This window comes from Tubulanus polymorphus, chromosome 4, assembly GCF_964204645.1.
Source record: "Tubulanus polymorphus chromosome 4, tnTubPoly1.2, whole genome shotgun sequence".
In the NCBI taxonomy this organism is placed as follows: domain Eukaryota; kingdom Metazoa; phylum Nemertea; class Palaeonemertea; order Tubulaniformes; family Tubulanidae; genus Tubulanus; species Tubulanus polymorphus.
In genome coordinates this window covers 8,045,069-8,068,904 of record NC_134028.1, presented here as the reverse complement: position 1 = coordinate 8,068,904, position 23,836 = coordinate 8,045,069, and the positions used below count along the sequence as shown (strand labels likewise).

The following is a 23,836-nucleotide window of genomic DNA, read 5'->3' as shown; positions in this document are numbered from 1 at the left end:
GCCCTCAATAGTGAGCGCCCTTATACAATTCGGAACGTCCCCGAGATATAGGGCCCTCTATCCGCCGCTGTTCTGCAACAGTGTGTCAAGAGAATGTATTTTCTAATCGTCTAAGGTGCGCGCTAATCGCTCCAAATCTTTTCGTCTCTGTTATGTTTCCGAAATTCCAGCCGGTCAATAATACAGAATTTCAGAGCTGGCTCGAAACGAATCTGTTCAGTGAAACTCGTTATAACGAACTCGGAAAAAGCGATTCATTGGATATACATGCAATAAGAAATACATAATTTCGCCCCAACTAAGACTATTTGATTGGTTTGATACGGGATATATACGAACTTTCAGTTATTACGAACATATTTTCTGGTCCCGTGAAGTTCGCTGTAACGAGGTTCTACTGTAGTCGGGACAGTGTGTCCAACTCTTCCTCTTCGCCACGCACGTGGGGACAGATCTGTGGGCTGATTCAGGGAGGGGTGCACCCCAAAATAGGGTATGTCATATAATCAAAAGGGCACTCGAAAGAAACCTCCTCGGAAAATATGAACTCAGTATTTGGAAATACGGAAAACAAGCGTATGAACTTTTTTAGGTATGAATTCAATATTTGTTCCCATAAAATTTCAGGGCAACTTGACTTTTTGGATCCACCCCTGACTAACCATCCTCGTATAGTATCCATTCTGACAACCGCTCAGCACCAACAAATCATAAGATACAACTAATCCATCATTGATGTATACGTATATGAATTGCTTTATTCCAATAAGACAAACTTACATCCATTAATACTAGCGATTTGTAGACAATAAAATAATCATATTAAGATTTTAAGTTTTTCTTCATTCATCATGAATTGATCACTACAAAATTCCTCCTTCACGCACAGAAACTAATACGTATATCAAACATCAAAAAGCATTTACACTTGAGACATTAAGGGGTATAGGACTAAATGAATAACCACTATGATGCCTAACTGCGACCCTCCTTTTATGGCCGATACCCGGTGAACTGCCTCACAGCAACTGCCTGCAACAGCAAACTGCATCACAGCATCTGCCTGCAACCACAGCAACTCAGGTTCGCCAGCAACAACTGCAAGACAGCAACCCCGACTCAGCAACTCTGAAACCCTACAACCGCCTCACAACCTGCCTGCAACTCAGCAATTCAGAAACCCTGCGACTGCAAATCAGCAACCGCGCGCAACTTTATAACAAGCTGCGACAAAACCCTGTACACTGCAAGACAGCAACCGGCTACGACTCGGCAACTGTCTCTGAATCGTGCGCAACTGCCTACAACTGAGTAGCTGCTAACCCTGCGACTGCAAGACAGCAACCGCCTACTTTATTCAAGGACCTGCCACCACCCAGCATTTTATTCAGATGCAGCTGACACAGCATGACACCTGCGTTTCCTACATAATATATGAAACATGAAAACATTAATATACAATGTACAATAAAATAGAACAAATCAAAATTTATTATCTATTTTCACATTATTATTTAATTTTCAATAAATTGAAATACGAGTACGTATATATATTGCGATACACAATCCGTGTAAAATGAATATACGAGAGAAATCCCACCATAATTCAGCCAAAGGATGTAAAGCTTTTGAATAGAAGAGTATATATATATATATATATATATATATATATATATATATATATATATATATATATATATATATACATATATATATATATATATATATATATATATATATATATATATATATATATATATATATATGTATTTGCGCAACATTTCGGCTTAAAGACTATTGGCCATATCATAAGTACTCGTTGCGCAAATATACATACAATTCTATTCAAGAACTTTTAAATCTTTGGCTGAATTATTGCAGGATTTCTCACGTATACTGTAGTCAAACTCGCTTCAAGTCGTCTTGATTTTTGGAGTCCCAATCTGTATGCTAATTAATTATACGTGTGCTAAGCGGATAAGTTCAGATTTAAGCCGTAGCCATAATTGCCGCTATCACACGAGCATTTGGCCCGGAACAACTGTTCACATGGGTGCCAAATGGGCCCAAGTCTGTATGGCCTGGGCCAAATTTGGCCCGACCAAAAACGTTGGACCTGGCCCGAGCCTTATTTTAGCACCAGACAAATGATTGTGTTTGAATTGCAACTGGCACCGGAAATGATGCACTTCGCTTTGTTTGAGCATTGTTGAGTATCGAGTGAATGGTTTGCATGTGAACGCGCTCTCTAATTAGGCACCGATCAGGCTCGGGCCAAATCTTCTCCGTGTGATCGCGGCTAATGATGGTCGCAAGTACGACGACTAAACAAAATTTGACGAACTGTTATACTCTGCGCAAAGTTAAAAGTTTAGTTCGTTCAAATATCATCGTAAATATACATATAAGAAAATGAGACAATGAAAGCCGAACGACAATGCTTGAGCATTAATAAATAATCGGGAGTTTGAGAAAAAAATAATCCAACACCGTAAGAAATGTTTAAGTAAAAGCGAAAAATACACGACAAGTATTTCTCAAAAGTATTTTTGGTACTAGAAGTATTTTGTCTGTATATGGATTTACAAAAAAAAGTAGATTTTTAGTAGAAGAAAATTCGGTTGATAATTTCAATAAACAGGCTTATTCGAGTATTGGCTTATTAAGAAAAAAAATCCAAGACCAACCCAGAGGAGATAATCCATTTTTAAAAACCCCTCAAACTGTTTAATAAAACATATGTATGTAAATGGACTTTCTCCTTCAGAAATGAAGAAATGCTTTCAGAGACTTTTTTTCAAAAAGAAATAATGTTATAGTAATATCGTTGACAGTAGACTCCGCTTGCATTGGATTATCCCCAATATCGGACTTAATAATACTTTTCTTGCTCCAATTCATCGGATGACGACCCATCGTCCCTGGAATTCACTTGACTCTGACAAAATGTTATCTGAAGCAAGGGGAGTCTATTGTTGTATGGTAGTAACACGTGCGATTTCTATTGAAAAAATATTTCATAAACGTTAAATGTGCAATTATCGTTAACCGTTTGCGCTATATTTTACCTATAAAGACAGCCGCGGCGTTAAACGCTAAACACAGGAATGTTTTAGTCACCGTTTCTCGTTTCCGCAGTCCACGAGCGGAAGTCTCCGTTCTATTTCCATCGACGCATCGTCATTTTAGTACGGACTACCCCGTCGGCCACCACCACCGCCGTAATTCCTTCCCGGGGATCGACTTCGCGAACGACTGTAAGGCGACCTCGACCTACTGTACGACTGACTCCTCGATCGCCTGTTGTATCTGGAACTAAGAAAAGACGGCGAAAGTCGCGTCTGAATTTTCTTCTTATAATTTCAAAATCTAAAGTCTTTCACTATGTTAGTTAAGTACGGCGGAACCTTACCGTGACTAACATGTCAGGGGACGCATCTGTTTGAAATCGGTTTGTTAGAAAATCGTCTTTGTTAATACCGGTTTATAAACTGGTTTTCATAAACTGGCATCTTTGTTAAGGTGTTAACCTAACGGTTTGCGTAAACCAACTAAACCGTTCGTCGAGCGGTTCGCAAGATAAAACCGACTTTTCCAACATGGCTGAATAAGGAAATCGACGCAAACTGACTTGCGTTCTGTTGCATATGACGCAATAAAGCGATATAAACCGGGTTAAACAAACTGATTCCAAACAAATGCGCCTAAGGGTTTGAACTCCACAGCAAAAATAGCTTTACCACCATCCATGCCGTAGTAACACATACGTACCCGCCATAATCTCTTGATCCTCCACCACCGCCACCTCCGGATCTGTAACCATAACGACTGCCTCCTCGGTCACCTCCTCCGCTGCTCCGACGTCCATCCGGTCGTCCGTATTTGGCTATCTGAACACGTATTTGACGTCCGTCCAAATCTTTTCCGTCCATTTTATGGATAGCGGCTTGAGCGTCTCTTTCATCGTAATACCTAATATCAGAATCAATAATTGGGATCAGAGGATCATCTGAAACGACTAGAATCAATTCAATTCAAATAAATGAAATAAGAACCAGCTCCACTGCATAATTAAAAATATAATTATAAAACATGATTTCAAAGCCATTAAGGTAATTATTCAGTTTATTTGAGAGAAATAGCTTGGATGGCGGACAAAAAACTGTGGTTACGCTGCAAGAATTAACCTCCATATGACAGATTGAGGAGCCATCAGATCCACAAGTTCCAATGCCTGGGGAGGAAAACATCCTGGGGAGGATGTGTAATTAGATAAGATAGCATTTAGATATCAAACCGACTAACTAATACCTGATAAACGCGAAACCTCGACTGCCCTTATTCGTGTATCTATCGCGTGGAATGTAAACATCACCCACATGACCGAACCGATCGAACACTTTCCTCAGGTCATCTTCCGATGTTCGATACGTTAAATTGTCGACTTTCAGCGATACCATACCCTCGATATCGGGAGGGCGTCGTCCACCACTAGACATTCTAGGTTTTGAGGGAAATAATAACTAAATATCTCAAAAACCTACGGCAAATGTGAAAATGTCAGTAGTAAGGGGCGTTGTGCAAAATGGCGGATGTCCATTGTGTAATCGAGAGTTCGAGTCGAATCCCGTAATTAATAGGGCGAAGACGTCGATCTATTTAGCCGTGCAATTCAATATTTTTCTCACAGTGTATAATAATGTACAAGACAAACTTTAAAAAAATGATTTCATTTCTATCAACAACGACTAAACCATTGGGTTAAAACACGGCTGCGAGTTGGGTTCGAATCCCGACTTTCCTCTACTGATGATCGGCGAATACACAACAAAGAGTTAAGTTCTACATCAACGATTCGAAAAGGGACATTACGAAAAGCGAGTCCAAAAGCACAGGGGCTCGTATCATAAGTTTGGGGTGAACTGTAGCTTAGATCATCCAGTATCCCTGGTACTATATATGTAAAAAGAATTTTTATTTTTTTTATATTCTTTTTATATATATAGTACCAGGGATACTGGATGATCCAAGCTACGGTTCACCCCCAAACTTATAATACAAGCCCCAGTGTCCAAAAGGTTTCCTCGAGTTTTTAAGTTGTTTCTTCATCCTCAAGTCATCGTCAGTGTTTTCCATTTTGCGCTGTAGGATTCAACCATTATGAGCATATCATTGAGATAAAGACTTCGTCGCATTAATTCATTAACGAAGTCAAAACAGATATTCCGAAATATATGCATTTATTGTGGTTATATTTACATGCTTATATATGCTTTCCATAACAAATCGTAGTAGTATTCATCCTAATTAAAACTTCCAAATTTATCATCCGATCTTATGATACAGTAGACTCTGCTTATCTCAGATCTTGCGAGATGAATATTTAAATTCTGTCCAAGGTACACAACTTAGTTCTGGGGCGGTGGGAGCAGGGATGGGCCATGATCGCGATGAATTGGAGTATGAAAATAATTAACACAATTTCTCAATGTATACGATAAGCCGAGTCTACTGTATGTCCATTTATGTTCCTTTCACTTACCTTGTGCGGCATTCTAATCCGAGTTGGATGTTATCTAAATTTTCCAACTATGACCGAAAAATTGTCTCCTGGCATTCAAATCCACTAATCACATAATACATAGCAACAGAGTAACCACGTTCGAATAGTATGAAAACTCAACGGAACAATCTGAATGGGCCGAAAAATAATGAATATATTCGCTATGCTTACTACACAGAAGCAAAACAGCTGGTGAAACTCAATTTCTAAAACAACATTGATGGACCTAACCCTTTCAGTGCTGACTAATTAATATCCTTACGCGCTGGGTTCCGTTTCATGAAAAAGTTTATGCTTATATAATCAGTTAAGATCGAATTGTTGTCGTCATTGAAAAATGAAGTAACCAATAGCAATTGCGCCAAAAATTTTCTGTTAATTTTTCTCATGAAACTGGACCCTGGAGGGAATTTTAAAAATTCCACCCAGCCCCAGTGTGTTGATGAATGGGCATACCACTAAGAAGTGCAGCGCGGTGTATCTACTACTGATCAATAACTGTCTCCGAAAGGTGTTGCCATCTTTCATTCTAGGTAAAAACTAATCACCAATTACATGTATTCACCACGGTGCAGTGTACTAGCGAAGTTCATTAGTGATTTACCGGTATACACTACACTGCGGTGTGGACACTTTGAAAGGGTTAACAGTTTTGGAGTTTGAAAATATCTTATGTGCCACTGCCTCATTTGCATTCCACGTGACATTTTCGTCTTGATATGAATTCCTCAAAGCACCCAGTGTATTCATTTTTTTAGACACATTTTTTTATAACAAATATTCACCTTCGAACGACAAATGCATTCGATGGCAGCTAGCTTCGTTCATACTATTCGAACGTGGTCAGTTTTGAGATGATCAATTTACCTGCGATGTATGGAAAAGCTGGAACTCAAAAACCCGGAACCTGCTCGACTCTAAAACCTGGAACCTGCGATGGCGATTTTGTAAACGCGGCAATTGTATTGATATAACCTGCTAACAACACACCCCTTCACCTTTATTTTCGAGCCGTGTGCTAATTACAACTGCGTACAATTTACAGCAACGACAGCAGCATTTTATTTGAACATTTTGCATGTCAGCAGCGTTAATAATCTGCATTACTGCGACAATACAGCATTAAATACGGCTCCTGTATCAAACATAGAGGAAAGGAAATATTGGTTAATGATCAATCAATTTCGAGTTCACATCGCGTGTGAAAAAAATGCGCAGGCACCAATCCGCAGCCTCAACCCTTTTGAAAGATATTCATCACTTCATTTCCAATACATGACCACCCAAAAGATGGTATCAACAAAACTTTATGGCTGAACCCAAGGGGTCGCTACAGGCTGCTGATTGATGACAACTGCTTAATAAGATTTAATCGAGTTTTACAGTAGACTCTGCCTTTATCAGCCAAATCGATTCAAAAATGAGTTCTAACGAACTCGCTAGTTTTACTACTTAGCTGAATTCATAATTTCAACCAAGACAAGCCGATATACGGACATCGAGTATTTTCTTTTTGTTTATAGCTAGGAATCCACAACTTCAATCGCTTCAACCAAAATGAGCTCACCAGTAATTTGAACTAATGACCACAAGCGTGTCAGGTTAGCCGAGACAGATGAGCAATGAACATGACCACAGCCCGACGTGGATTAAGCCAGAATCTACTGCGTTTTAAATCCGGTCCACTCTTTAAAATGTTATTATTTACAGTAAGTTTTTTTTTCTCTTTAAAAGCACAATATTACACTACTTTAATAATAATTAATTAATTTTCTCCATTTTCCACAACTTCACGATAGAATGAAAGGACTTCTCACGCTTTTGTTTAAGTCGAAATAATGTTCTTTTTTTTATTCAGCGGCGATACATATAGACCACGTTGATTTTCTTTTTCTCAAATACAAAACTTCAAACGTAAAAAAAGTTCTCGGTACATTTAATAAGAAAAGGCCGTATCAAAGCCAAAGAAAGAACCAGTCTAAACTTTGAAAAGCCATCGCAAATCTCAAAATCTTACAACTATCCGAATATTTGACTACTAGTAACTCGGCAAGTAATAAATTTGTATCGAAAACCATTTCATTTAAAAGATTACGAAGGTAAAATATACATATCATTTATATAAACGTGTTCGAAGGTGTAGTAGTATGTGTACCAGCAGATCGTTCGAAAATATGAATATATTTTTGTTTATAATTATTACACGACGAAACCGAACGAAAAAAGAAACATTTTTTACCTATGACGAAAAAAATCGGCATTCGATTGACGCGTGGAATGTACACCGCACACTTTAGACCGCTACGACGTTACTATTCGACTCAAAGAGCTGACTTCGTCGATCCTCATTTTAGTGAGGACTGTGCTCGTGTCCGTTATCGCGGCGCGGAGGGCTGCTGTCATGGTGTCGATGTGGACTTTCGCGCTGCGGCGAACTGCTGTCAGCTCTATCTCGACGCGGCGGACTATCATCTCGATCTCGGCGCGGGGAACTGCTATCTCGATCGCGACGCGGCGGAGTGTCGTCCCGATCGCGACGGGGCGAAGCATCATCTTTGTTGCGTCTGCTGTCACGTTCGCGCGAGACACTTCGTGAGCGGCTGTACGATCTGGATCGGCTACGCGATCGACTGCGCGAACGACTACGCGAACGCCTGCTGTACCGCCGTGAACTGCCGCTGAAATTTCATAGAAAATAATCATCAAAACAATTCACATGCTAATCGTAACGCGGGTTGGAGCGAAGTCCGTGTCCTATCTCTTATTGTCTATGTTAAAAAAGTTCAATTCTGAATTCGTGTTTATCGCGAAAACCAGACAAACTCACTTAAGTCACTGTACTTGCGACGAACGTCTACAATTTTCAGTTAAATTGAAAATACAAATTGGGACTTAAAAAGTAACGATGAATTAAGCAACACGATGACTCTTCTGGTGAAAAGAAAAACTTAACTGAGACTGTAATGTGCAAAATCTATCTCAAAACCTGGCAAACCGTGTTCAAGAATTCAAATCATATCCTAGTCAAGAACTAAAGATTCAGGTCCATGAGTATCAAGACTGTATTATAGACCTATGGTCAACTCACCTGACTTTGAATTCAGTTAACCCCATCAGGTAAAAGTAACACTCTCTCAAGTGTTCGCCACAACCGGTTTTTGCATCCACCCCTCTGTAAATCAGCCACCCCTCCTAAAATATCTGCTGCCCCTACCGGAGTGGTGGTCAATATTCCACCAATGTTGATAATTGCTTTGAAATATATTGAGTTAATGTGAAAAATATAAGATTACACCAAAATTAAGCTTAAAATCTATGCCTCTTTTTGGGGGGATCGAAAGCCTTGATACTTCAACAACCACAATGTCATACGATTTCACAATGAATACAGCCCATTTAAAATTCCAGTATATAGAGCACTGAACACAGATCATATTGAATGATTTAAGTAATAAGCCCTGCCGGTCTGTACACCAGACCTCGGACATGGAAACGATTTAAGACGACAACTTACCCTCCCCATCGACCGCCATAACCTCCTCCTCCACCTCCTCCGGATCTGTAACCATAACGACCACCTCCTCGGTCACCCCCGCTGCTTCTGTGTCCATCCGGTCGTCCGTATTTGGCTATCTGAACACGTATTTGACGTCCATCCAAATCAATTCCGTCCAGGCGATGAATTGCGGTGTGAGCATCATCTTTTTCATAGTATCTAGATCGAACAAAAGCAATTATCATTATTGGATAAGACCACACTCAGGTTTAATGTGTCACTGCTAACATAAATGTAAACTTAATATGGCATGTAACAGCTTATAGCCGATATATTTACGTAACATTGTTTTCTTTTCTTTTTGTTTAGAGACCACATATAATGTTCCTGGATGATTAGCGGTCGTCCATTCTATATCGTAATTTTTTTTAAAGTTCATTATAAATTCCCAATGGTTTAAAAAAACATAATTTCACTGCTGATTGCGTCAAATTCACTGCCAATTGGCTAGTCATGACATGTTACTGAAAGACTATGGAGAGGGCCAAAACTACCATCTCAAGGAATGCGTGGTTAGGCGCCTATATCTGGAACGTTGTTGAAGTTATGTGATATAATCATCCAAAGTGACCACTTTCCTTCATTTACTGATCCCCCAAGTTTACCGGGATGAACTCAAGTTCCCTGAGTGAATCTGTGGCGGGTGAATGGAAAATCTCTCGATTTAGAATGTTTAAATCTATCAAATTCCACAAATCATATATCAATAAAGAAACAAGCAATCAGTAACAAATAAAAATAAAATTCCCTCTGATTGATGTCATTTTTGCAAAATTTGTCTAATTCCCCAATGTTTATAGACTTTTTTGATCCACTTGTGCCAGTCCTTCTTGGTCCTAAACAGGACTGTTATCAGGTTAGTTAGTTACCTAATCGTTGGTGGTAAGCTTTTTATAATCGGATGGGCTTATACCAACGTTAAGGATGACAAGGACCAAAACACGGTTGAAAAAAGTAACACTTCAAAAATATACTTTCTATTCACTTCTGTCCACAATTAATGGCTTAATTCACAAACTAACACAGGTACCTTTCGAAATAATCCAATTCTATGTATGTTTCGAGTGATTAATCAACATTATTTTGAGAAATTAATTAATTTCCTTACAAATTTCGCCATTGGCCGCCATTTCTCTGTATTGCACATGTGGCATGATAAGACAAGGGGACCTACAAGGATTTAGATAAAACTTTCAAGACGAAACGACAATTTTTATTTTTGATGGTTTTCCAACCTATATTTCAAATCTTCGTGTTTTCCATTATAAATAATGAAATAATAAATTCTGGTAAAAGAAAAATGTGAATAAGTGTTGATTTCTTAATATTTTTAAATTTCGTCGTTTCGCTTCGTTAGTTTGTGCTGTTGTCCTGGCCTCAGTCCACAGGTGCCAGCACCTCCAGTAATTTTCAAAATGGCAGCTGTTGACTCTACGGAAATTTACTCTCACTTTACGGCCGATTTGCACATGGATTAAGATCGTCAGGTGAGGTGTTATAGGTATCAGACAAACTACGAATCTGTTGTGTGTCGATTACAACAAAAATTTGACGGATATCTTAAGAGACAATGAAATGCCAGGCAAATTACTCGTCAGTCAAATTGGCTGACGAAGATTTCATACAAAAATGACCTTCCCATTCCTGACTGTGGTTTGTGAAAATATCCGATCGTGAAACTAAACCACAGACAGGTTACTGACTATTATCAGGTATGCACCACCAAAACTGACCAAGCTAGGCCACTTGATGACTGCTCTTAAGTCAAGTTGAAAAATAGAGATTAGCCCTGCTACGTGATCTGACCAAGCAAGGCAAAATGAAATAACATATCAAACATGGCCGCCTGCTTCAGTGCTTGTAAAAAGGCAGTGCTTCATTGTGACTGCTTAACTAAGTTCAATAATTCTCACAGAGTGTTTACTTTTCAAGAAACGACTAGACTAGATCGACAGACAACTCATGAAACATAAACAATAAATTCAGATGTTTTTTTACCTGACGAAAGCAAAACCGCGGCTGCCCTTATGGCGTCGATCACGTGGTATATAAACGTCCCCGACCTCGCCGCAGCGTTCGAAAACTTTCCGTAGCGTCTCCTCCGACGTTCTGTAGGTTAAATTATCGACTTTCAGCGAGCTCATCTTCTCTATGTCGGGAGGGCGTCTTGCATATCCGGACATCTTAGCGAATTATTCGTAGAAAGTTGAAATAAATTGAAGAATTTCGACGACGAACGCGTATTTGTGTGTGCGGTGACGCGGCGCTGTAGTTATAGAAAAGAAAATGGCCGAGTAGATGGCGCTGTAGGTCGGTTAGGCAAAAGCGAGCTCGGTGGTCTAATGGTCTGTGCAATAGCGGGCCGGGCGGCAGCGTTTGTTCTTTTTAATGGGAATTGTTTCAGATAAATTGCATTAGTATCTTGTCGATGAGAACTACTCAATTAAGGACTCCCAAACCTTGCAGGGATTATTCTAATTACTCACAAGCCCAAACAAAAGAGTGCTTTGGTCTCAACAAATACTCAGCATGCTCAGCTGAGATGGTCTCAAATGGCACAACCTTGGCCACCTTCGGTTATCTGAGTTAGTCGACTATAGTCGAACTAAAGGAAACAGAATGTCCGTTAGTCGGTACTATATTCCGGAAATAGTTCGAAAATCAAGCGCATTCGGTTATTAGTTCCGACCACTAGTCGACTAGATACGAAAACCAAATTTGGCCCTAACTATATAGCTGTCCTGCGATTTTCGATTAACAATGGGGGGGGGGCATGTGTACCCCTCTTTACTCAATGCTTTCAAACTAAAATTTTCGAAAAACCTGATAATTTTCCAACGTCCTGGGCGTTGGATAGGGCAACTGAGTGGTAGACAGCATTCAGCGATTTAATGAGCAAGCACAACCACAGTTGACGAGTTACCACATGTATCTGTACTGATGACAAAGTAGTGAAAACTTCGAAACTATCAGAATAAATTGTTAAATCACACGACAAACACGGTGTTGATCAGTGGGTGAAATTACCAGACATTGAACCAGGAAGCTCATGAAATAAACCTGTACAGATTTATAATGATTTGAAACTTTATTCTTTTGTGAACTTATACAAATATATTACTACGTGTATAATGTAAATGCTCAATATTTAGACAATACATGTCTTGAACTTCCAAAAATCAAAGCACCTAAACTGCGCTTTCAAATCATGCAGCTACTACCCTGTAAAACCTGAATTGTTACAGAAATAAACAAGACTAAAAATATAGCACAGTATCGACAAAAGCAGCACGCAATAACATTGTGAACTTAAAAGAAAACACGAAAGCAATACATTGTATAACAAGGAAAATAAAATGAACTGTTACACAGCCATGAACATAGAGATATGGAATGAATATAGCATTTAAAGTGACATCTGTATTTCAAACATTTCTGTATAAAGAAGCATACCACTTGATTGTATCCCTTCAATCTCAGGGTATATTATCTACCGGTAATTGAATCTCTAATTTTAAACCCTTTTTTCAACCATTTTCAGAGCAAGGACGATTACCATTTTTGCTCTCTTATCTTCATCGACCACAAAGTTTTTACTTTAAAGACCCAATTGGGCAAGATTCAAGACATTCCTGATTTTAGAAGATGAATTGATTAAGACAGTAGGTGTTGAGCGGAAAAACTGTTGCATCAAATATCACATTGCATGTAAGTGTCGGAGAAATGTTTCTCATTGATGTTGAGTTCTTGTTCCAGTAACGCCAACTCACGACAACAAATAGCGTGCTGTATCCGTATCTGTCGAATGATACTTTCGTGATCGGCATAAAACTGTCGTAATCCGAACTGAAATCATTTAGAAAAAGAACAGCTATCAGAAGGATTAGGAATCATCGATTTAGCAATACAACTGATCCTAGGGTTCAAGTTTAAACTGGTCTAAGGCTAAAAAAATTGATATCTTGTTTTTCATTTCTACTGAGCTTAAAAGTTGACCCGGCTGGCCATCCGCCTATCTACCCTGACGCTGTACATTACTTTTGTAAAAATCATGATTAAGCAAACAATAAATGACCTAGCGCCTATAGAAATGAACTGATTACAAATTTTATCGCAGTTCACAAAATAACCCGCTTGATTAGGAGAGACAAGGTATCTTTTAGCCAAGAAGCCTCAAGGGTTAACAGTATCTGTGGCTAGTGGCTCAATAAAAGCATCAATGATTTTGAAATTATTGTAACAAGTGAATTTTGCTTACGTGATCCTCGGTCACCTCTGGGTTGTCGAGTCTTGATCTATGATTTCTTCGAAAAATACTGAAATTGAAAGAAAATATAAAGTAAGCGGTGAAGATTTCTTGACAAAAATACGATGATAGATGGAAACTATGTTCGAAACTGTACGACTTACTCAGCTTCAAGCATTGTGTTAGTGTCATCTACCATCGATTTCAGTTTTGTTATATCGGCCTGAAATTGCACGACTAAACACGGACTTCCGTCAGTTCCTATTCCCTGAATTAATTTCTCCAATTCTATGATCTCTTTGCGAACTACATCGCATGTTCTGCCATTATTTTGTTGCCTAAGTTATGAAAAACTTGAGTCATTTAATCAATCCCATTTTTAGAGAGAAAATCATAGCACTCGATTACAAATCTACGGGAAGGCTTCAATTTTTGACTTAAGCGATCGATTGAATGACTTACTCAAAAAGTAGGTCACCATCTTTGTTGTAGAGCTTGATTTTGGCACTAGATGCCGCTAAAGACTCAGTAAAATTCGACTTCGGCTGCAAAAGATCGATAATTCAAAACATCATCGAAACCTAATATATAAATCTTTCTAGTAGAATAGCCACACTCTGTGCCGAGAATAGATTTAAAACCCAGTGAATTTTACTTATCATACATCAAAATCAAAATACACAACATTTCGAACTCCCACAAGGGATCTGATCATCAGGTGGTATCATAATCAAAGATCATCATACACCTGATGACGATCTCTAGTGAGAGTATGAAATGTTGTGTCCTTTGATATCAATTTTTAATGAATAAAAAAGTTCACTTTTATTCTTTTGAATTTTGTATATAGCAGGTTTTCAAACTTATAAATATATCTATTTCCAGCCTTCTGAAAATGTTTTAACTGCTGTTTATGTCTTAAACTTACCCAACAGTAACGATACTTTTTTGGTTTCTGAAAAAAAGAAACATTACGATCAGAAAATTAACGCTAGCAAAACAAGTTGCGACTTGCATTGAAGATAATGGAAAATTCTGTATACTTACCCACGGTTGTTCAGGAGGAATGACATAAGAACATGGTAAAGGATCATTTGGTGATTGTAGTAGATTTGGAACACAGGGCAGATCTTCGGTCTGACCGAGAAGTGAGGGTAAAAATGATAAACAATTCGTCGAATCAAAACCCGTCAATTCGCGCGGTACATCTTCACACAGCCAGGGCAAAAGTGGTCGCAAAGTGGACGGAATAATTCTGTAATGACATAATCTAACCACGTTAAACCACCATCTTTTATTATAGTGATCTTATCAAAACAACACAGAGGCGGATCTAGGATATTTGGATGGCCGGCCAGGGTCCAGGAGAAAATAAGAGGTATCTCACGGATAAAGCAGCCATTAATTTTTTTCATAGGCTACCGGTTGCAGGTTCCCATCGTAGTTACCAGATATTTTTGAAGAAATGCGTGTCGAAATATGAAATTTCTTAAAGGATCATGAGGTTCAAATTAGGTGATTTTCACGATCTTTGATTTGACGAAAATGGCAACGGGAAGGCAGGGGTCTGGACCGCCGAGACCACCGAAATTCTTTAAGAAATTCAAGTATTTCTCACAAAAACTCACCCAAAATCTTTTTTTACTTGATCCACCGATTTACGATCTCCATGTACTATCAAATCACTTTCATCGAGTTGAAATTCAGATGGCTTCTGCTCCAAGATTGTCGCTTCGTTACCAGAAATACATTTTTGAGACTTGAATCCAAAAACGCATGGCTGCAATGCATCGTTTTTCGAGCTATCTTCGCAGTGTCCGGTTTTCTTGTTATCACCAGGAGATTTCCTCGCGGCGCTTACGAATTTAACTTTTTCAAATATTTTATTCCCATCAACTAAGGCTGAAAGCATGCAATGATCCGTCTTATGAAGAGCACTGTCAATTTCTAGCAACTGAATGAGATTCTCGGTGAGGTCTTTTACGGATAATGTGTTGGCCACACGTGGACCTGCGGAAGAGTCGTGATGATTGTGATTGAAAGTTCTCGACATTCTATGATTTTTTTCATCGACGTACGATGAAGTAACAGACCATATTCCTTCTCTTTTTCCATCTGAGCTATCACAATCTTTTCTATGACCAGGCAAAATTTTGTTATTCTTGATCCCATCATCTTGCGACAATCTTCTCATGTATGGAGGTTTCCTGATAACTGAAAGTATTTCACAATAAAATGTCAAATATGTTGAAATTTCGGCCTAAATCATCTTCATCAATAATTTGACGATAGCCACCTGTTTTGGATAACTGGGACAAGTTCCAATTTAGACAAAACCATTTTGACGTAGTTCTCGAGGAATGTCTTATTACTGTATTATGAGCAAAAATAATAAGGCAAATCATTTTGGCATTTATATAGGCCTAGATGGGTGTAGTTAGTTAATTTATTACAGGGTCTGATCCAAGCACTTGTCCGATTGCCCGGGAAAAGCATTTTCTCATCAGGGCAAGTAGGTTATCATTATCATTTGTCCCCCCCGGGCTAGTGCAATTCAATGACACAAAGCTTTTTTAACCAGTGGATACAACGGTGAATTGTGCCACAAATCGGACTGCCTGTGTAGGGCAAGTAGCTTTTGGAGGGGGCAAGCGAAATTTCAGATATGCTTACCCCCCGGGCAAGTGGCTTTCATTCCTTAGATCAGACACTGTTATTATAGCTGGTAAACACATAATCAAATGATGAAAATATCCAATCATGAAACTAAATGACAGACAGGGGGCAAAGTCTCATTTCTTCAGTGGAGATCCGGGAAGGCGATTTAAAAAGGTTGATAATGTACTTGTAGAGACTGACATCATTGGGAGGGGGCATACAACACCCTAGTCTAGTACCTAGCCGTTGTTCCTGTACGGAACCGTAACAACGACTGGTATTCAGACTAATTAACAACACCCCACCTACGACGCTATCTTTGTACATCGTGCCAGGCAGTTACACTCAGTAGGAGTGTAGTGGACAGGAGAGTCCGAGCAATTATGGAGTGGCTACTAGCTCTGGGCTACTAACCGGCGATGTGGCCGTGGTCGGTGGGTTGGAGTGCCGAGTGCCTGGGGCGGGGTAGTCTAGTACCTAGCCGTTGTTCCTGGTTGTACGGAACCGTAACAACGACTGGTATTCAGACTAGGAGGGGCGGGGGAGAGTGAATGCCGATGGATTAGAGGATTGGAGACATATCGACGTTGATTAAAGCTTACTCATCAAAAGTCCGATGAAATTGAATAAAATATGCAGCATTAATTCATCGGATTAGTTCAAATAGTCTCCTTTCGACAAAACTGTGAAATATTATTTTCTGTCACTTAATTTACCTGAATTATTAGCCGAACAACGATTGTTTACATCGTAGTCAGCCATCTTACAGCTCCACACACCCCTAGCGTTATCGCGCGCAAAAAAAAACACGGTCAACCACGCCTTCCTAAAACGATCCGATTGGTTCCTTTTTTTCGCGGGTGTTTTTCTCATTGGCCGATATCCGAGCTGATGACCCTTATGACCTCAATGAGGTCGGTATTTCTAAAACGCACGAGTAAACAACTGGTCCGGACTTTCTAATCGGTCTTCCCGTGCGAGTCAAGGCTTCCATATATAACTCTTAAGATTGACCAATCCAGGAGAAAACTTTTCTTTTGAAATTTATTTTGTAAAAAGAAAAATTCATATAAAACTTCAATTCAATTATTCTTTTTGATCAAAGTTATAGGGTATACAATATAAATCGGAATGTATATATAAATATATATATATATATATATATATATATATATATATATATATATATTAGAATTATGTATATAGAATTATATATATAGAATATATAGAATTATGTAAAATTCTACCAATAAATTATGTAAATTCGACCACCGATCACACAACTATCTGTACTTCGATTTTCAATCAAACCCCATTTTTCGCTCATGGCAGGTGTGGTGGGCTGTAGGGACATCAAAGTATATATATATATATTAGAATTATGTATATAGAATTATATATATAGAATATATAGAATTATGTAAAATTCTACCAATAAATTATGTAAATTTGACCACCGATCACACAACTATCTGTACTTCGATTTTCAATCAAACCCCATTTTTCGCTCATGGCAGGTGTGGTGGGCTGTAGGGACATCAAAGTAAATCAATCCAAGTCTATACAATCAAATAAACAAGAGGGACATCGCTATATTAAGATAGAAAAATTACGATGGCCGGTTAAAAAGTTCTAACCGTATCAACCAAGGCTCATACAAGTTGACATACAATTTTAACCTCAGTATCACCGTACAACCGCCTGAAAAGATATTAATCGATCGGGCGATTCAAGAAATTCAAGAAACTAACTTTGTTAAAATGCTGATCAGGCAAAGCACATTCCAAAATGTATGATTGTTTGAATCAATATCTGGTGTAGCCTACTGCCAGTCTCGTATAGTGTTGGTGCGAACTGGTGGGCCTGCAGTCTACACCGGTAGTTATTAGAGATACGTAAGATCTAATAAGTTTGTAAGATCTTGAGAGGGTTGTTAGTAGAGTCTAGTGTTATCAGGCATTAGGAGAGCCCTACTACTGTTTTAAGAAAAAGTTTGTAGATTATATAAACACATAAACAACATGTGAAAAGTAGCTTTAATTCATAATCTCAGCATCCTCGTTTGTCAGGGTTTGCGTTTGTCACGGCACCTTAGTTGCCTTTCGCGTATGTCGGGTTGGTAACTCCAGCACTGAGGTCAATATCGTTTGGCGCTCCCAGAGACGATAAACGATGTTTATAGAGAACATATCCTGCGCCCAAAACCGCTATTATGATCACAGCCAAGACCGTAACTACTATTGCGGCAACTGCTCCATTAGTTAGACCACCACCAGTTTTGATAGCAGACGGCATCTTCATTGTTGTAATGGTAGTCGATTCATTTGATGACTTTGTGGTGGCTGCAGATAGAATAAGATTCAAGAAGACTAGTGTTTTTACGTAGTTCCCAAAAGACGTCTGTAAATGGATGGTAACAAAGATCTATAATACGATGTGAGAAAATAAGAAAATAAGAAATAATACAGAAGAAGACACAATAATGCTGGGGTAAGGGGCCAGTGCGAGATGAATTGAGCTGAGAGACTATGAACTCGTAATTTTTCCCGGGATGAGGAATTTTGACCTCTGTTAAGCCATGGACGTATAAACTAGTTTATACGTCCATGGTTAAGCCAAGGCGAATTAATGTGAATTATATAGTGCTCGTCACGTTTATCGAGGGGGATACTCATTTTTGGGTACCAGTATCGTACTTGCCTTGCCACGCTCAGGAGTAAGGTAATCCTGCGTATACCCGAGTAAAAAATGGGGGCTACTATATTCACTTCGGCCATTAGGGTCCCAGATATGATTTATCATCGTATAATTTTTATCAATTTCAAGATTATTACTTTCGTGTATCTTTATGCATTCATAATTTGAACGTGTTATATACTTTGTCCATTCTTGTCACCAACTGGAGACAGAGTACGTTTTACTTCAGCGAACATCGACTTGGTGGTCACTTTTTTACAACAGTTTGTCATCTGAGTAGGTACATGTATTTTCTTTGAGAATGTGTCATAAACATGTTTAGTTTATTAAAAAGATACATATTAAGTTTCTAGATTTATGCAGGGAGTCCGAGTTAGAAAATCAACATAACTCGCTTATCCACAAAGGATGCTTAGGATTGAGCCGTAGAGATACTGTCCCCGGAATTAGGTACGTTTCGGAAGATTTTCCTCTTATACTTACACTTTGGATAGCACGTCACGTAGGCCGTCCTGAATTTATAGATTCTCTTCCCATTCTGTAGTTTTTCTGACCAAACCGGACATCGTTGTGCGCCATGCAGCAGTCCGTGACGTGAACAATGAATAATCGACTTCTCTTTTCCGTTACACCGCACTTCTAACAGCAAATATTTTCTGGGAAACTTCGTTAGCCAGGGCAAGTATGTAAAACTTCCTTTACCATAGTCGTAGTTAAGCCCTCGGCAAAATACTGTCGCCTCACGGTCACCCCAATTGACTAAAGGATTGCATATGTATCGATTTGTGACGTTGAAGTTTTTTGAAGTGAACGAAATCTGAGGAATACCGCTAACCGCGCCTTGTGAGTTTCGTGCGTTCGCCATGCTGAAAACAACTGTAGAAACAATGAGAATAAACGTAACAAAGACCAACTGTAGAAAAATAAAGATAGCAAATGAGCTTGAGAAAGAGATGGAAACAAATCCCATTATTTTTTTCAGATTTCCTTTTTGCAAGAAACTTACAGGCAGGTGCTCGTTTCACCGGGTAATAACAGAAAGCGGCCGCTCCGAATATATCGTCACATCTCGATCCGTAGGAATTCGCGTCTCGGATGCCCGGGCAATCTTGAAGTCGACTTTCAACACCGGAACACTTGAAATTGCCAAATAAAGCCACCAGCCACCGATGTCTGTATGGCGATCTGTACGCGATGCCTGACGTTCCGGGCGCGATGGCCCTGCACAGTACTGCGGCGTCTCTATCGGTCCACGAATCGGCACAGACGAGCATATTTCGTAATCTATCGTGAATGTTCGAAGTGAGCACCCCATCGCGTCCGTATGTTGTGTTTGGCACACGAAATTCTAGAACTTGAATTCACATAAATATTCATTTGAAATAGCGCGAAGAACCTACATGTATGTCACTATTTTAAATTCTCAAATAGTCGTCCACTATTTTGTTACGGATAATTTGACACGCTTGATAAAAAGAAATGATAAACAGAAAATTTAGATAAATGCGTGTAAATTTAGTTATGTTTACCTTGATCAATAGGGCGACTGGCACAGATGACTGAAGCGTAGTTTTTGGTGGCGCAGGTCCGTCCGTATTTCATATTACATTCAACGAGCCTGTCCTCGTGGCCGGTGCATTTCAGTTGACTGACCGCGTACGACATGTTGCGGCCGGGCGAGAAAAACGAACAGCAAATTGATTTTCCATTATCGAAGCCCATGTCTCTGCAGGCCGCTAATGCAGCATTGTGATCGAAAACGTTATCGCAGATCAATCCCCCCCCAAAGGTGAGTGCGCCGAAAACGTGCTGTGAACTTGCTTTCGGATTGCCTGTTATGAATGAACAATTTGTTATCACTTCTTGAATACTGATCCAGATTGATTTGGTTTTTCAATGTCAAAACTATGTTTAAGGTTCTGCCAAACTGGGCCGGCAAAATACCATGTTTGATATTCATTTGACACCGCCATATATGGCCGATTGGGGACATTGTGCATTACTTTTTCTCCAGTGGATTGTGATAAGAAAATGTAGCGATTTTACTAGTTTTTACGCTGCGTATAAACTGCGAAAAACAATGAAACAAAATCTATCATGGAACTTACACGTTGTTTATTGAATGTATACGTACGTAGTTTTTACGCCACATAAAAATACTCGAGAAATCCGACAATGATATATATATAAATAAATATATTTATTCAAGAACTTTGCATTTTCGGCTTAATCATTGTCGGATTTCTCGCGTTTATTCATCATACACGGATATCGTGCATCTTATCGACTCGCCACATAAAAACTATCTTACAGTTTTTCTTAATTTCATGTTAAAAGGGATTGACCCTGCTATTCATTTAATTTGTAGATTTCATTTAATGATTTGTTTTGATTTGGTGTCCTTTACAAACCCACCACACCCGCCGGGAGCGAAACAGGGAGTTCGATTTTTATATGAGAAATTCAAGTACAATAGTTATGTGATTGGCAGTCGAAATTACAGAATTCTTCGTTTAAATCGAAATGAATAATTGGAAATTTCGGTTCCGGTACGTAAAACAATCTTCGAAGCAGTCTTAACCAGCAAGCGACTGATTGGGGTTAACTTGTTTGGCTGCCTAATTTGATACATCGAAATTTTGGAATCAACTACAATTCATTTCAATACAAGATCATTTTGTCCATTTTCGTATTCTTTGGTCGTTTACTACGTGTCCCGTAAAATCTACATAAACGATGGGATTATTTCACGAAGTTTATACACGGTATTTTGAGGATGCAATTATTAGCCATGGATTGGCTACAAAAAACTAGAGTTCTTATCAGCCAAAAACAATAAACAAGAATAACCTCTCCAACGTTTTTACGTAGTATTTACGTGACGTAAAAACAATGGGATATTTGTCAACAATGTCATAGAATCAGTAGATCACACGTAAAATGAATGAAAATTTTTTTTGGATAGCTTTTAAGTGGCGTAAAACAATCGTATTTTGAGGATGCTTTTTTGGTCACGAATCGGTAATAAATAATGCACGATGTCCCTAATCAGCCCCCATAGACGTACGCTGAAAAATCAGCCTGTTTTTTGCCCCAGCCCATCAATTACAAACTATCTTTATCTATTAACAGTTTAGAAAGCTCAATTTAAAAAAAAGTGACTTGAAATGAACCCCCGATCGAATTGTGAAAGAGCTATAAAATGTGAAAAATATGCTATAAACCTACTTCCATTGTGGCAATGAACAAATAACAGTGAAGTATCGGAGTCACAGGTAAGATTTCGCCTGTTCCAGCTCGAATGAGAACACGACAATAAATTAGTCTCGCGTCCCCGGCAGGCCTCTATGTATATTGCCGCGCCATACTGCGTATTTCTGCTCACGTGATCAATCTAAAAGCGACATAGAACACATTTTGTTTGAAATCTCTTCAATGACATTTTTCAGATTTCGAAACTCCGAAACACCTTTCATTATGGAGTTTTGGCGTTCTGTGTGAAACGGGTCCCGTGGTCCTACAAACCTGTCCAGTTTCAAACCCTGCCTGCCGACAAGCGGCGTTCGCGATAATGTCACCGTTGTACGAGGAAGGACGGTAACACACAGTGCCCCAGTTGTTTTTACCGACTTGAGATACCAAAACCAAACCATAATGTAATGTGACGTTCAATGCTAAAAAGACACGTTTTAAACTGTGATTTCTATGAAGGAACCAAGCCGAATTTCTTCATTAGTGTTTAGTACCATGCTTACAATAGCATCTGATGTGCACATCACTCCAATGGTCACCACAGTTTGGATGTTGGCCCCATGGGTGAGCCAAACACCTTGTAATATTACGATCATTTTGTAAACAATAAACCGTGTCAAGATGTATCGGCACTGATTTATGCACTGTGTTGAGTCCTGTGAAGTACTGAAATGATCAAACATTTATATATATCGAAAAAACGCATGTAAATCTCATGAGTTTTAGTTATTCAACTTGTGAACTTGAGAAAGCGCATGCTGCTTACTGACCTCGCCGCCTTCAAAACCAAGTTGCCTACAGGCAGCTCTTGTGTCGTCTAACTGCCATGCGAAGTTACAAACGGTTCCCCAAAGACCCCCTGGTCTGCGAACCAACAAGCGACCCCCGTTAGTAGCGTTACCGCCGTCTATGGTTATTTCTACATCTCCGACTGTAAAAGAAGTAATTTTTACCATTTCCTTGAAGATGGTATTATTTGAGATTTTCCAGTAACAATCGCAAGGAACACTCTCCCGTAGAAAATAGTAAGAATGCGATTTTTTGAATCTTAGAATAGTGATTGACCGTGTTATTTATTTGATTGGTAGATTTCGTCTGATTTGTCTTGATTTGGCGTCCCTTACAAACCCGCCAAACCTGCCGGGAGCGAAACAGGGGTAGACTGTGATTTTTAGCCAAATGAATGAATGATTGTACCATGATTGTACTGAAGGCGAATATTGAATATTGCACGTCACGCAAATTACGTAAATGAACCAGAAAAAAATTCACATCGCTAATTTCATATCAAATCAATATATGCAATTAAAATCAGCGAATAATCTGAACATCAGGCTCAGTCGGAACATCGAACAAGATTTAGTGTGCTTCATCTTATAGTCATTGACTTACTCTCGTGATTCGGCGCTCCATCAATCCACACAAAACTCACGAACAGGAATACTGCGCCTAACAACATCGCCATTTTCTTTCACCCCTTCATGAAATATGCATTTAAACGATATAGAAAGGGAAATTGATTTATTGCCCTTTTATAAGTTTGGAATTTTCGTATCACGTTCTCAACAGTAATTAAATTCTCCTTTGAAAACGGAAACGTTTTTTTGGGCAGTATTTGACGCGAAATTTAGATACATTTTCAGATCAATCACTGACATATGATAAGTCATCATATTTTGGATAGAAATTCGGTTCTAATGAAGAAAGTTGACTTTTGGTCCGTTAGGAAAGTGAAATAAATCTAAAAGATTAATTCACTCTTGTGCGAACGATTGAATGAAATATAGGACAAACTCTGCATTTTCTATTCAAAATCTAACTGCGTAACGCGTCCATAAATATCCGGAGTGAATATCCTCTACAG

General features: G+C 38.9%; 3 protein-coding genes across 5 annotated transcripts; all 3 read right to left on the bottom strand.

The window, feature by feature from the left end:
- Positions 1-784: 784 nt before the first annotated feature.
- LOC141903516 (uncharacterized) lies at positions 785-11,401 on the bottom strand. The gene is made up of 8 exons (XM_074791641.1): positions 11,118-11,401; positions 9,078-9,278; positions 7,917-8,241; positions 5,543-5,589; positions 4,312-4,500; positions 3,772-3,972; positions 3,069-3,315; positions 785-1,423 (listed from the first exon to the last, which is right to left on the bottom strand). Exons 1-7 carry the CDS (start codon positions 11,300-11,302, stop codon positions 3,186-3,188), a joined length of 1,278 nt encoding a protein of 425 aa, XP_074647742.1. The 5' UTR covers positions 11,303-11,401; the 3' UTR covers positions 785-1,423; positions 3,069-3,185.
- An 827-nt stretch (positions 11,402-12,228) lies between these two features.
- LOC141903919 (uncharacterized) lies at positions 12,229-17,096 on the bottom strand. Of its 2 annotated transcripts, XM_074792301.1 has the most exons (9): positions 16,740-17,096; positions 15,662-15,736; positions 14,994-15,579; positions 14,413-14,620; positions 14,294-14,320; positions 13,828-13,910; positions 13,530-13,703; positions 13,378-13,435; positions 12,229-12,965 (listed from the first exon to the last, which is right to left on the bottom strand). In XM_074792301.1, the coding sequence occupies exons 1-9, from the start codon at positions 16,894-16,896 to the stop codon at positions 12,810-12,812; spliced, it is 1,524 nt and encodes a 507-aa protein (XP_074648402.1). In that variant the 5' UTR covers positions 16,897-17,096; the 3' UTR covers positions 12,229-12,809. The 2 variants fall into 2 exon arrangements, with proteins under 2 accessions (XP_074648402.1, XP_074648403.1); XM_074792302.1 differs by lacking the exon at positions 15,662-15,736.
- LOC141903918 (scavenger receptor cysteine-rich domain superfamily protein-like) lies at positions 17,041-23,460 on the bottom strand. 2 transcript variants are annotated; one of them, XR_012619112.1, is made up of 10 exons: positions 23,365-23,460; positions 22,743-22,903; positions 22,476-22,638; positions 22,246-22,394; positions 21,949-22,114; positions 20,250-20,552; positions 19,727-20,074; positions 19,204-19,596; positions 17,271-18,365; positions 17,041-17,057 (listed from the first exon to the last, which is right to left on the bottom strand). XR_012619112.1 is itself a non-coding variant. In XM_074792300.1 (9 exons), exons 1-9 carry the CDS (start codon positions 23,435-23,437, stop codon positions 18,115-18,117), a joined length of 2,007 nt encoding a protein of 668 aa, XP_074648401.1. In that variant the 5' UTR covers positions 23,438-23,460; the 3' UTR covers positions 17,230-18,114. The 2 variants fall into 2 exon arrangements, 1 of the variants encoding a protein (XP_074648401.1); XM_074792300.1 differs by lacking the exon at positions 17,041-17,057 and having other exon boundaries at positions 17,230-18,365.
- Between the last annotated feature and the right edge of the window lie 376 nt (positions 23,461-23,836).

What these genes read in the sequence shown, in the direction of transcription:
- LOC141903918 (XM_074792300.1), bottom strand. Translation starts at nt 23,437, where the DNA reads ATGGCGATGTTGTTAGGCGCAGTATTCCTGTTCGTGAGTTTTGTGTGG. An exon ending in TGGAGCGCCGAATCACGAGA is followed by an intron (nt 22,904 to 23,364) that starts GTAAGTCAATGA and finishes CTTCTTTTACAG; the next exon opens with TCGGAGATGTAGAAATAACC. An exon ending in TGTGCACATCAGATGCTATT is followed by an intron (nt 22,395 to 22,475) that starts GTAAGCATGGTA and finishes GTGTCTTTTTAG; the next exon opens with CATTGAACGTCACATTACAT.
- LOC141903919 (XM_074792301.1), bottom strand. Translation starts at nt 16,896, where the DNA reads ATGAGAAAAACACCCGCGAAAAAAAGGAACCAATCGGATCGTTTTAGG. An exon ending in TTGTTCGGCTAATAATTCAG is followed by an intron (nt 15,737 to 16,739) that starts GTAAATTAAGTG and finishes CTCATAATACAG; the next exon opens with TAATAAGACATTCCTCGAGA. An exon ending in GATGGTGACCTACTTTTTGA is followed by an intron (nt 13,704 to 13,827) that starts GTAAGTCATTCA and finishes TTCATAACTTAG; the next exon opens with GCAACAAAATAATGGCAGAA.
- LOC141903516 (XM_074791641.1), bottom strand. Translation starts at nt 11,302, where the DNA reads ATGTCCGGATATGCAAGACGCCCTCCCGACATAGAGAAGATGAGCTCG. An exon ending in CGCGGTTTTGCTTTCGTCAG is followed by an intron (nt 9,279 to 11,117) that starts GTAAAAAAACAT and finishes TGTTCGATCTAG; the next exon opens with ATACTATGAAAAAGATGATG. An exon ending in GGATCAAGAGATTATGGCGG is followed by an intron (nt 3,316 to 3,771) that starts GTACGTATGTGT and finishes GTCTTTTCTTAG; the next exon opens with TTCCAGATACAACAGGCGAT.